Below are 14,777 nucleotides of genomic sequence, written 5' to 3'. Positions count from 1 at the left end.
TCTTCATATTTTCACACTTACAGAGCTTTTCTGCAGTTCCTCACAGCAGGTAACAGTCTCCATCGACCCTCTTTTGATTTGAATTTGTACTTTTTAAGGTCAAGCTCATCCAGCACCTCCTCTGACATCAGGTTTGCCAAAGTAGAACATTGTGCAAGAGAAAGATTTTTGCTTTTCTTTGTAGACTTTAAAAACCTCTGCATTTCTTTAACAACAGAATTATCCTTCATCTCAATCAAGCAGTGTGACAGATTCATCCATCTTTCAGGACTGACATTGTTTTTTCGACCTCGTTTGAGGCTGTAGATTATCTTCTCTCTGCTCTCTGGGTTGTTCTCTGTGTGAATCAGCACATCCTGTAAAAGTCTCTGATTGGACTCCAGTGAGACACCATGAATAAATCGAAGGAAAAGATCCAGGTGTCCATTTTTACTCTTCAAAGCTTTATTCATTACTCCATTCAGAAACAGATCCAGAGGAATATTCTCACATTGAGTTCTGGACTTTCCTGTGAGGAACATTTTCAGAACTTCACTCTTCTTGTGTAAATAGCAGAAAAACACATACAGTGCTGCAAAAAACTCCTGAAAGCTCAGATGTACAAAGCTGTAAACCTTCCTGTGATAAATCACAGATTCCTCTCTGAAGATCTCAGTGCAAATCCCAGAATACACTGAGGCATCAGTGACGTCTATGCCGCTCTCTCTCAGGTCCTCCTCATAGAACATCACATTGCCCTTCATCAACTGATTGAAAGCCAGTTCAGCAAGTTTCACAATCACGTCTCTGTTGGACTGCAGGATTTTCTCTGGATCTCTCTCTTCATACTTCTGGTTCCTCATATGAGTTTGAATGAGGAGGAAGTGGATGTACATTTCAGTCAGAGTTTGAGGGATTTCTAATCTAAGATTTTGTTTCAGGATGTTTTGAAGCACTGCGGCTGAGATCCAGCAGAAGACGGGTATGTGGCACATGATGTGGAGGCTTTTTGCTTTTTTAATGTGTGAGATGATTCTGCTGGCTTTACGCTTGTCACTGATTCTCTTCCTGAAATATTCCTCCTTCTGAAGGTCATTGAATCCCTTAATTTCTGTCACACGGTTGATGTAGTTAGATGGGATCTGATTGGCTGCTGCAGGTCTGGTGGTGATCCAGATGAGAGCAGAGGGAAGAAGATCTCCTTTCATGAGGTTTGACATCAACACACCCACTGATGAAGTCTCAGTCACATCAGACACTTTCTCACTGTCTGAAAACTTCAGTGTCAATCTGCTTTCATCCAGACCATCAAAGATCAACACAAATGTACATTCATCATAAATCTTTGAGTCCAGATGTTGAAGTTCAGGATGAAAGTCCAGCAGAAGTCTGTGAAGACTGTACTGATGATCTCGAATCAAGTTCAGCTCTCTAAATGGAAGCACAAACATGAAATCTACATCCTGATTGGCTTTTCCCTCAACCCAGTCCAGAATGAACTTCTGCACAGAGACGGTTTTTCCAATTCCAGCGATGCCTTTAGTAAGAACAGTCTTGATTTGGTCTTTCTTCTCTCTTCTCTTCTCCTCATATCCAGGTTCAGGTGAAGGATCAAAGATGTCATTGCAGTTGATTGGAGTGTCTTGGAGGGTCTTGTAACTTTTCTCCATCAGTAGCACCTCATGTTCTTCATTCACTCCTTCACTCTCTCCCTCTATGATGTACAGCTGTGTGTAAATCCTGTTCAGGAGGGTTTGATTCTTTTGTAGTTTGATTCCCTCAAAAATCCTCTCATATCTGTTCTTCATGCTGGTTTTGTGCTGGTCTTTGACTCTCTGAAGATCACCATGCACTGGTTGGAGAGAATCGAGCTGCAGGGCTGCTTCTGTGTCATGATGACTGATGTGTTTCTGACAGGAGGAGGATGTACTGGTCTGACAAGACACATATCTGATCTGGGGTGTGTTTCCCGAAAGCATCGTTGGCCAACTATGGTCGCAAGTTCCGTCGTTACCAATAGAGTTCAATGGACATTGCGATGAACTTGCGACCATAGTTGGCCAACGATGCTTTCGGGAAACGCACCCCTGGTCAGCTCTCCCACCACTGAAAAGACATTATTGACATTTATATTACATTTATATTGCATTTACATTTAAGATGAACACAGAGACAAAAATAAATAGGACAGATCTTTATAAAATTAGAGAAAATATTTTTATGTCATATTGGAAAACGTATTGAATCTTATTTAAAAACATGCAACATTTAGAAAGAAGTGTCCATTTAAGAGTTTAGCTTTTGTGGCTAATTTATGGTAACACTTTATTTTGTTGGTCCCTTTAGATATTCTGTTGACTGTAAGTAACACTGTAGGCTACCTACATGTCAACTATCAGTCATTATAGTATTATTAGACTGTCTGCTTAATATCTGCTAACACTTTATTTTGATGCTCCCCAACAGACATTCTACTGACTAAGTAACTTTGCAAGTACATCAATTTATTCAACCAACCTGAAAAGTATCCCTACCAGTCTACTAATATTCTAATGAGAGTTAGTTGACATGTAAGTGCAACGTTACTATAGTCAACAGAATGTCTAAAGCAGACCATCAAAATAAAATGTAACCCAATTTTGTGTTCTTGAGTTTCTCAAGGTTCTGTTCTAAAACCAATATTGTTTATTATATACTGTAGATTAATGATGCACAGCAGGAATTTAAAGGCAAATAATGACCTGTATATTTTTACCTTTATATTTAACCTGTTAACCGTTGCCAGTGCGCCCGCGCACTGAAGCGTTATTTATTTATTTAATTCAAAATTACTATCAGATTTAATGTTATACCTTGACAAACTATACATAATTAAAAAGATATAATACTCAAGTTTCAGTATTTGACCACTATTGTATTCTGAGAAACTCATAGTGACAGTTATGTCTTAATTTGTGTCAGGAGTTATGAAATGAAAAAATGAGTCGATACCTTTAATATGAATTATGCGCGTCAGCCGCTTTCATTCATAAAAAACTCGGTGCTGTCGTCATGACAGCGATACACAAAACAACGTCCTTCAGGGCTTTAGCTCAAAAATGTGCAGATTTGGAGAAATATTGATAGATTCTCATAGATTTACATCATATTTCTATAGACAGGAATAATATTTATTGAATTTATACCCAAATGCGTCGATGTAATCTTTATGAGCATTTGGTATTCTGATATTGTGTTTTTTAATTCATACCAATAGCCTGAGGGCGCTACATGCACAGTAATAGTCCATATATAGAACATGAAGAAGAGCCATGATCATGTGACATTCCAGGACGTCACTGATACACACAAAGCTAACAAGAGATCGCGCTGTAACATGCAGATAAAGATGGTTTTAAGACAATAAAGATGATTGCACTGATATTTGAGTTACCTGTGTTTTTCAAGCCATGCCAGGTATTTTCATAATAATAGATTATATTTATAATGTAATGCTAATCTATATAGACTATCATTGTGCAGAACACTATCCAATAGTATATTTTCTGTCAGATTTTTTTATCTGAAGCCAAATTAGATCACAGAAGATTATTTAAAATACTCAACGTGCGTTAAAAAGTAAGTTTAGAGCACAAACATGGTTTTAATCTCATAAATTGTCGTGTATTGATGGTGTGCTAAGCTAACATGCTAGCTAGCCCTGGGTGCACCTGCTACCTAGAAGTTATACTTTTATTATTTTTTGAATGCTACCTGAAATGTGTCTTTATTCAAGAAATGCATTTGATACAGTTTAAAATGTGAGGTGAACTTTGAGAAAAGAAATTAGGGACTGAAACCCTATGAATAGCCTGTGAATAGCCAGTCGTTAGTTATAATGCAGACAAAAGAAATGCATATTTCGAGCCATAACCAGGCTGGAGAGGTGTGAATGTGTGCAGGGGAGACTGAGACTGAATGGGGATCGTTTGCACCACAAAACAATAGAGACAATATACTGGATAGATGGTTAGAAGATGACAATAAACATCAGTAGCATTTTAGCGTCAAATCAAAATAAAGTCATTTGACATGGTCTTGAAAAACATTTAACTAAATACAGAGTTTTGGACTTATTATCTTCAGATTTTAAACATAGAATGTTTAGACATATGGCTTTAGCTGTAGTGCATTTCTAGATTGCTACAGTGCCAACTTCCATTTTATTTTCATGAGGATGTTTCATAAAAATTAATTTCTAATAACTTTACAAAACTTTGAAGCTATTTATAACAATTTTTGTAATTATGACAATAATTAATTCTACATTTACAATAAACTGCCAGGTGTCAGCTTTCAAATGAGATCATACTTGTGCTTTTAGTGCAAAGGGTTCATGAACTGTATCTGTTTCAGTTTGGGTATGTCATTTCTGGGGATTTTTCAAAAGTGGGGTTGCAGCTTAACAGGTTTTAAGCACTAACAAAAAAAAGAAAAACAATGTTTTTATCAAGGCCTTGCTGAAAATTTCTTTAAAGTTGATGTTTTTTTACATAATGATTATTATTACTGTGATGTACTTGTTATTTAAAATAAAAAAAAACATCAGTTGATTTATTCTTTCTAGCTAAAGGATTGTAATGCAGAGATAATATATCGTAATCTTAATGTACAACTTTGGTTCTTGTGTAAAATGTTCCACCCTACATGATTACACTCAGAGAGGGTCAAAGGGAACTTCTCAATTTCTGAATTCAGGGGACTGAAAAACAGAGTTGCACATGATACTCACACAGGGTCAGAGGTCACAGCAGGTCCATCACTGAGATTAGGCGGCAGACCAATGGAGTTGTTACTCTTCATAGAAACACAGCTAGATATCGGAGATGCTGCTCTCTTTCTCTTCTTGCTGATGATACTGAGAAAAGGACATTCATATTTCATATTGCTTCTTTAAAGTTTATCTGTATGCTCTATTAAATGAACACCTGTCAATGCTAGAATTTGTATAACATATATTTTTAAAAAGAAAACATAGGTATTTACATAGGTAAATAACATACCTATGAAAACATAGATATTTAACAACAAAACATAGGTATTTAACAACTGTTAACAGTAACATTTACCATTGTTAACAGTATTGCCTTAAAATGCATACTTTAACCAACTATTCGGAACTAACCGGAGTTCGGCCCGAACCCAGAGTCATATTTTTTGCGTCAACGCTTCTTTATTTATTTATTTATTTTTTTGGCACCATTCCCAGAGGTACAGCTCGCCACACACACTGCCCGCCGTGTTATTCTGTCATGTTTTCTCCCTTTCTTTCCAAACCTCAACAAACGCCTGTCTCCTTTCTCTGCAGAATGCGATAAATCCGCTCAACCATTCACAGCGCACCATTTCACGCATTGTAAACATTAACGGCGGCGCTTTGAATACACCCGGCATCCTAGTTTTCCTTATCTACTTTGTACTTTTTGATCAACAAACAAAGAAAAAAATTAATACATTTGACAGCATTGATGAACCTGTGGTGATTTCTGCCGTAGGGAAGAAACGTAAGCCATCGAAATCTAATCATTTACGTGAGGAGATTAAGAAGATGAGGCACGCGGGAGGAAGAGGAATGCCAACTGTTGCTTGTTCTCACACGACAGTGTCAAACTTCTGTCGAATGCTGACACATTAACCCCAGGGGATCTTTCAAAAAACGTTCAATTCTTGTACTCTAGTCAACGAAAACCAAGCAGGACCAAGCCATTTTACAGCTGATCACCGTCAAAAAAGTTCAGGAGGTATTTTGTAACGATGGCTGAGGCTGACTGAATGTATATGTTTAGTCCAGTACGTGCCTGTATATAAGATTAGTATTGACCGAGTTCAGAGGCTGTCATATGTGGATCAACTTACTTTATTGTGTATTTTCAACAGTTTCAATATGAAAAATAACTTTTATATTGATTCAATGGATTAATTGCATTTTGGAAAAAAAAAAAAAGTGTCATGAATTTATTGCATTTTTGGGGAAAAATAATCAGTTTTATAATAAATCTTTGAAAATCTAAATCTGGATTTGAATTATTTATGTTATTATAACCTAAAGATGCTATGTGAAAGTTTGAAACAGAAAATAGTGGTTTTCATCTTGCCACTTTCTTGGTAAAGAAAACACATTTTTTACTCAAATTAATCAAAATGGATTTATCACGTTTATACTATATTTTTCAGAAGTAAACATTGTAGCTGACAGAGTGTTTATGCCAGAATGTTTATTTTTAAACCACAACCTTCTGAGTGCTTCTTTTACCGATGATATCTTTTGCATTTCTCATCCAAACAACGTCAAACTTGGCACTGCACTTACTCGTGCACAGACAGCTGTCGAGTTTGAAATCCATTGGAGTAACGGTTCGACAGAGATATGCAAATAACAGACAGGATAATTAATTCCAATTAGTCGTTAGATTAGTCGACTAATCAATAAAATAATCGCCCGACTAATCATTTAATTAATAATCGTTTACCCCAGCCCTACTAATCAAACATGGAAAATAGACTAATAACTACCACTAATCATTTTTATTTGATCCCAACCGTTTTCTGATTTTTATAGTTCATTTATGTTTAGTCATAGCTACTTTTCTTACCAGAACTACTGTAGTAGGGTTTGTTTCTGATGAGACACTCATTAGTGGCGCAATTTAGGTGGTCTTGCCGCAATATATGCTTCGATTAGCATTAGCTTATGGACGTGCCCTATTTTACATGTAAACATGCCTTATGTGTGTCTTTACAGGTATGTTTGGGCTTATATTATGGGCTTATAAGTCTATATATGTTTACTTATATAAATAACAAAAGAACAACAAATCATTTGTATCTTTGGTTTTTGTACCAGAGGTGAATAAGGATGGCACTTTTAGTGTAAATGTATATTCATATATTAGTTAATGATTTGTGACATCATTGTGTCATGACTTTACTTGAGGGGGCACATAAAACTTTTTAACTCATTATTAAATAACCATACAGTAACGCAACTGATGGCAATTGTTTATTTTGTCATGACTGCTTGAGGGGGCACATTTCATTAAAAATGAAAATTCTGTCATAATTTACTCACCCTCAAGTTGTTTCAAACCTGTATGAATTCCTTCCTTCTGCTGAACACAAAAGAAGATATTTTGAAGAATGTCGGTAGCCAAACAGTTGATGTATCCCATTGACTTCCATAGTATTTTTTAATGCATTATTTTGTCATGACTTTGAGGGAGCACATCATCACTGCCGGGCAGTCTGGTTGAGGAACGACCACTCCCCAAGAAGACAAAGGACTTTCTGGAAATTAACATTTTGAACTCTCTTGTGAAATTAACATCCCCATCCTAGACGCATGTCTCACCTCAGTATCGTCCTAATCTACATTGCTTTCCCTTGACCCCCTCTTCCCCCATTCCTTCTCTACCTCATGCTGAGATCACCCAAATTCACCCAAAAATCGAGATGGTTTAATATGAACAATTATCATACAACACTATACCTGTTTGCTATCATTTGAAATCTCTCAGTGCGAATGGTACAAAGGTCTCATCCCCACAGAAGTAAACCAAAAGCTAATAAAGGTTTTATGAGTTTAGAGATATCTTGCTTACAGAGGAGGGTGGGTCTTTCATGCAAATTACATTCTGTCCTCAAAAGGTGTAAACTCTGGAGACCGTGATTAATGCAAATTCCCATTGTTAGCAAATGTTTCCATTTGAAATAGGTTTCTGCCCCGGTCTGAGTACTTAAAGAAATGCCTCAACAGTCAGGCATACATCTTTATCTCTGAGCATTTGATGTTTTGTATTGATTATCTTTAAATTGATTATGTAATTGGCATGATACATTTACCTGACATAAGAAATTGTTACATTTGATTTTATTCTGACTTGCTCTAAAATTATTTTCCAAAGTAGATTATGCGAATGCGTATGTTACCGCAAATCTGAGTCAGGTTAGTAACAGACTACAGTCCAGTTTTGAGTGGAGCATAGGGCACACCAACTGCGATTTTAGAGTTCCGGCTAATATTTGGCACTTATTCAAGTGTACTTGGGCTGTAAGACTAAAAAGGGAATTTCCGTTTAGGACAGCAAAATGTTGCTCGACCAAACTAAATAAGGTGAGTCTTACCTCTGTTTTAATTTAATATTACTCTAGCTAAGTGTACGTGGGAAACCATGGTATGACTAGGGTTGGGAATTGTAAGAAATTTTCCGGTTCCGGTTCCCATTCAATAAAAAAATATTAAAACAACTAATAAAAATAGTAGTAAGGGAAAAATTCACAATCCTTTTTGTGCTTATTTCAACATATTGTTAAGCAATTTTTCAAAAAAATATTCGTTTTTCTGAAGGAAAATAAACATTTCTGCATTCTCTAGAATAATTTGGGACCTCTCATAGCTTATTGTATAATCTCCAGCAGTGGAGAATACCCTCTCAGAAGGGGTAGAATATGCTTGAACACCCATGTAAGATGTGTGTAGACTAGATTATTTTTAAAATCGTTTTGAATGATTCATTCATAAAGACTTTACTTGTTTCATTACTGGATAAATCAGCGCTAGCAGTTAATAAACAGAACTGCATGTGTCTTGCGGAAGAACATTGTTACCGGAGCTACTTCTCTCTATTTATGTCTATGACGAGTCACGCAGGCACTGGGCTACTCCGCATCGGCTGCGATCCGCCAGTCTAAAGTAGCCTATAGTCCGAGTATAAACGCTTATTGCAGGCTTAACGTAGTAATTCAGGATAAGTTCATGATGCACTCGCTCATTGTATATATTTAGCAAATTCTGAACACAAAAAAGTTACGGACGTCTTTATGAATGTTTTGAAGCATCAGATTAGGGATGTCCCGATCCGATCCACGGTATCGGTATCGTGCCGATACTGGCCTAGAACGCTAGATCGGATATCGGAGGGGAGAAGAAAAAAAAATCCGATACCTATGATCCGATACCCATTCGGGAAGTTCGGGAACAGGAAGTTCATGGAATGGTACGTGTATTCGTATTGAACGGTACGTGCGTAACTGTTCGGTGCATGGATTTACATGGAGAATACACGGTATAAAAATAAATAAAACTCGCGTGCACATTAATTAATGTAATGCGGAACTACTGTTAGATACGCGCATACACATATGCGGGTTCTTTAGGGACACCTAATCTGTAGCCCCGCCTTAGCTCTGAACGCGCGTCTATTTCACTTCAAACGCTCGCTTTATCATTATACGCGCAAATGGATTCAAACTGTTCAAGCATCAAACTAGACGCGATAGACACAAATTTGACGCTCTATTCGCGTTTGGTGTGAACGCAGCAAAATGAACAGGCTGCGAAGATTGCAATTCTGGAATGTGTGTGTGTGTGTGTGTCAGAGAGAGAGAGAGAGGCACGGGCACGATCGAACAGTGGAAACATTAAAACACACTCCGTCATTTTGTTCATGACATCATTAAAACTACTTATTTATAATATAACCTACTTATATTTGTGTAAAACACAACATTGTGCTTTTGTCAAACTGTAAACTCTTGTCAAACTGTAACCTACAACTGTCACCCAACCAAAATCACACACACACACACACACACACACGTTGTTTAAAAGCAAAAATTCTCTCATCTTTTGGACATTCATCATATTGCATTGGTTTTCATTTCTTGTCCTAGAACAGAGCACTAATCTGTTTATTTTTAAGTTACACATTCTACATTGATTAAAAAAGAAAATCAAATGTGTTTTTAATGGTAGTATTATTTTATACAGAAATAAATTATTTATAATTCAGATGAGAATAACGTTAAAGTTAATTAAAATTTTAAGGAAACAAATATATTGATTTGAAATATAGCAAATTAATTTTAAATTCATTCAGGTACAATTACCAAACATATCTCAAGGCCTTTTGAATAAAGGGTGGCAGTCTTTCATTATCAACTGTTGTTGTGGACTATATACTGGAGAAGTATTTGTTCTCCATTTGAGTTGAGTTGAGATGTTTTTTGTGTGGCTAATTGAGCAAAGTGCTTCCATATATATTTTATTATTAGTAGTATTAGTTCAAGAATAAAATATAAATATCGGATTGATATCGGTATCGGCAAATAGCCAAAGCTGCGGCATCGGTATCGTATCGGAAGTGAAACCGTGCATTGGGACATCCCTACATCAGATGTAATCGATAAACTCGTTACTTGAAGGCAGCGACTTTCAAAAGGTGATTTACTCTATTTTGGTTGCAGTGTCTATACTCGAATTATAAAATTTGATCTCAGTACTTCTGTGATCATTTGAATATTTGTAACAGAAATATCGATACTGTGATTGTAAAGCTGTTTCATGTTGACAACTGCTCTCTCTCTCTCTCTCTCTCTCTCTCTCTCTCTCTCTCTCTCTCGCTCTCGCTCTCGCTCTCGCTCTCTCTCTGCGTTAATATCTGACGCAAAGCGTATTCGAGTAGCGCGAGGGCTTTTCAGTGCATTCATTACTATTTTAATATGAGGTGAGACATCGCTATTAAAGGATCCCAGCACTTGCCCACACAGCGCACCAGAACCGTTTTCGGAACCGAAACTTAGGAATTTCGCAAGGTTCCGGGTATTTTTTCAAAAACACTACCGGTTCAGGATAATAACTGGTTCTCGGTTCCCAACCCTAGGAATGACCAAACCAAAGCTAGAGAAGTAAAATTGGTCGGCTTATATCTGTAGTAGTGGTCATGACCTCTGACAAGAGAAAATTTTATTTTAATTCAAGTCAAGTGTATGCAGATCCATGGGGGGTATACAACATATCTAAGATAGAGTAAGCGTGAATGCGGCCATCTAAGATATTAGCTAATTACCTCTGTTTAGTAACCAAAACTGATGAGTTTGTGATCGTGAGACCCGCGTTAAACGGCTGGCGTGAGGACCTCAAATCATTAAATCATAGATTCCTAATGAACGAGTAAAATATAAAGTTAAGAGTTGAATAGAATAATCAAATGTGTAGCTTAACTATAATAAAAATGACTGATAACCTGTTGGCATTCCAACCTAAACTCGAGGTCGTGATAAAATCGAGTCCGATAAAAGTTTATTTGGAACTAAATTACTTTACCACTAAATTACTTTAATTTACTTTTTTTTGGAGAGTGAACTGTATTTAAATCGTTATTTTCTCCATGTTTATATTCTAATTTCTGCTTATAACTTATATCTTTATGTGTCTATCAGACTCATGCTTAGCCTACATTTATACATCGTCAGCATGGAAAGTGAATAGGTATTGGTCTCTTTAACTCTTTCCCCGCCAGCATTTTTATTTATTTATAATTTTCACAAACGTTTCATGGCCCCCAGAATATTTTGTTGTATGAATTTCTGAACATTCAATATATCCAAAGGCTTTTATAATGATCTGTATATTTAAAGGATTGTTGTCATGGGCATCCAAAAGAGAAATGACAGTGAGAAGCGATAACAAAATAATAAAAATAAAAAATAATAATATTTATCAATGGCTTTGCTGATTCTTTATTTACAGTAAATGTTCTTTACATCATGATTATTATTAGTGTGATGTACTTGGTAGTAAATATTTTTTTTCTAAAGAATAAAGGCTAAGGACCTTTAATGCATAAAAGTTTTTTGTAATCTTAAATAACTTTGTAGCATACTTAATGAGCCATTCATTCAGGTGCCACAAGAAAGAATGCAAGAGCAATATATATATATATATATATATATATATATATATATATATATATATATATATATATATATACTACCAAATTGGTTCACAGTTGGAAGCATCTAATTTTTTTTGTTGTTTTTTTTCACAAATTGTGCTTGCAAATTGTATAATATCCAAGGAAAACATGTCTAGTAATTGTGCAGTTAATTCTCATACTGTATTTTCAGTTTTGGAATATGTATCCTCTCCCCAAATTTGTCACTAATAAAACACAATAAAAAATATTTACAGAAAAGGCTTATATTTACCTTTTAATAGTTTGTTTACATCTACCTTGTAAATATATTTTTTATTAAAAAGGTTACAATTACAACAACAATTCAAGTGTAATCTTTCTTTGTAAAAACTAAAGTAGGCTATACATTTTATCATACATATTTCAAAGTTAAGGATTTGATTGATTATTTGATTACTTTATTTTTGACAAAACATACTATATTTAACATATGAGCAAATATTGGCAAACAAAAGCTTATTTGAGGTGGCAGTCTATTTTACAGTAAAAATGTATAATCTATCCAAAACTAGTCAACGAAATGTTGTCTTTGTCTGTAACATAGGTCTTTCGTTTATATAAGAAATATAAATGTTAATTTGCAGTTTAATATGTTGCTTATACAAATACAAATACTAATAAATTTTATTTCAACATATTTCAGTCGATTTTTACTCATCTCAGTATAGCAATATAGTTTGCTAAAAGCGGATCATTAATTCACACACAGAAATGCGATTCAAATTCAAACCGATTCAAACAAATTCATCACTTGAGAATGAATAAAACTTACTACAGTATTCTCGATCCGTTGCTCCTCGAAGCACTTCTGAGGTACATTTTCCATTATTATTATTATTCCTCACAGCGCCACAATGATCTGAATAAGCTTGATGTGTTTTCTCGAGCTGATATGGGGGCGTTCACAGGTTTGCGTGTATTGACTCTGCATTTGAATGCATATTGCGTTTGAATAGCGCGCGCTGTCCGTGGGCGGGGTCACATTCAAAATAATTAGCTGAGATGAGAACGACTGACATCTCGCTCTTTTCATACAGATTACATAAACTGAGAATATTTGTTTTTTATAAAAATTACTTAATTTAAAAAAAGAGAATTTAAGCTTCATGCTTGTGTGTCTGTATGCCTGTTTGACTGAGTATTCGCTGAGTTATGGTTCATTTTCGGACGCGTTTCAGAATTGACTTCACTGACAGAGAGAAAGCAGAACTCGCATCATGTTTACTTTTCTTTATTTGGCAAAAAGCACAACACTTTGTGTTTATTGTGAGTATACACAAAAATAATACACACTTAACATGAGAGATTGATGTATGAAACTGGTTTGTAAGATCAAAGTCAACAGAGTATTTGGACTCTCGTTTGAACTGATAAGAAAAAAACCAAGCAAATCACGCCGGCGTGATTGCCGACCTCAGGGGGTTAATGTTCCACCCTACATGATTACACTCAGAGACTGTCAAAGGGCACTTCTCAATTTCTGAATTCAGGGGACTGAAATACAGAGTTGCACATGATACTCACACAGGGTCAGAGGTCACAGCAGGTCCATCACTGAGATTAGGCGGCAGACCAATGGAGTTGTTACTCTTCATAGAAACACAGCTAGATATCGGAGATGATGCTCTCTTTCTCTTCTTGCTGATGAAAAAGACATTATAAGACAAAAAGGCTGAAAAGGACATTCACATTTCAAATTGCTTCTTTAAAGTGTATCTGTATGCTCTATTAAATGAACAATGAACACTTAAATGATGGCGTATTCCGTCAATGGCGGGGAAGCATTAATTGGCCACAACTGACACGTGTTTTTTACTGTTCTCATCAGTCTCTTCTAAAGACGTTCCAAGAAGCTGATGAGGCTCCTGCAGCAGCATGATATGTGTATTATGTGAATATTACTCCAAATCCTAAAAATTCATCTGTATTAAAAGTCCTTTTACTTTTTTGGATATGCAAAGTCTTGGTTGGACCTTCGATTAAGACTGAAAAAATCATAATTTATGTTTCGAAAATTGATACAAAAAAACATGCTTTATATTTTCATTTTTGGCTAATGTAAAGGCATTTTCACACTATGGGCCCTATTTTAACGATCTGAAACAATATCAAGCGCAAAACACAAGTAACTTTGTGGGCGGGTCTTGGGCGCTGTTGCTATTATACCGACGGGATAAATTACTCTTGCGCCCGACACAAATCTAAAATGGGTTGGTCTGAAGTAGCTTCATTATTCATAGGTGTGGTTTGGGTGTAACGTGAAATAAACCAATCAGAGCGACAGCTCACATTCCCTTTAAGAGCAGACGCGCTTGTTCCATTGCGGATTGATATTATAACGGCGGATTTGCCAGGCGCACGCCAGGAGCGGTTCAAAGCCAAGGAGACCGACGTTCTCGTCAGGGCCGTAAAAGACAGAGAAGTGACATTGTATGGGGATGGAGAAACACACCCAAATTAGCTTCGGTTAAACATATGTATAATAATTTGGGTAAATGTGTAAGCTAGATTTATGCCTATTTTTTCACATTTTCATGGACACAACAATGGTTTTTCCTGGTCAGTGGCGGAATTGTTTTCTAAACCTGCAAAATACGTTTGCGCCAGAACACGGCTCCTCTTTGCACTGAACCCCCCCGGGGAGCGCAAATGTATTTCCTAGTTTTCTGACGTGCGTCTGTGGAGGGAAAAGTCCGCTGTGCGCGGGTGCAAAATAGGAATGATACATGCGTTGGTGTACAAAGTCAATTGCGCTGGGTGCAAGATAGGGCCCCAAAAGTGAAATGAATAAGCCTCAGAGCCGGGAGAGAGAGAAGACGCTAGTTGTGAGTTGGAGGAAAAAAAAAAGAAAAAGATGGAGATGGAATGTCTTGAAAGCATGACTAAAGCAGATTAGCATTGGAAGCAGACTATGTATTGCTATGTATTGGCTATGTATATCTGCTGATGTGTTCATTTATGAAAACAGTTCTCATGGTGTAAACAAGACAAGCCTAAGAATGAAAA

The 14,777-nt window shown here is 36.3% G+C and overlaps 1 protein-coding gene across 1 annotated transcript in view; it reads right to left on the bottom strand.

The window, feature by feature from the left end:
- The window catches only part of LOC311295501 (NACHT, LRR and PYD domains-containing protein 3-like), a 51,032-nt gene that overhangs the window by 34,934 nt on the left and 1,321 nt on the right, over positions 1-14,777 (bottom strand). The window contains exons 2-4 of the mRNA XM_084416929.1: positions 13,296-13,412; positions 4,740-4,876; positions 22-1,934 (exon numbers count right to left, since the gene is read on the bottom strand). Coding sequence (XP_084273055.1) covers positions 22-1,787 — 1,766 coding nt within the window. The 5' untranslated portion in view covers positions 1,788-1,934; positions 4,740-4,876; positions 13,296-13,412. The remainder of the gene's footprint in view (positions 1-21; positions 1,935-4,739; positions 4,877-13,295; positions 13,413-14,777) is intronic.

Source organism: Rutilus rutilus (assembly GCF_951802725.1).
Source record: "Rutilus rutilus genome assembly, chromosome: 1".
In the NCBI taxonomy this organism is placed as follows: domain Eukaryota; kingdom Metazoa; phylum Chordata; class Actinopteri; order Cypriniformes; family Leuciscidae; genus Rutilus; species Rutilus rutilus.
The sequence above is the reverse complement of the archived record's forward strand: the minus strand, read 5'-3'. Positions and strand labels throughout refer to the sequence as shown.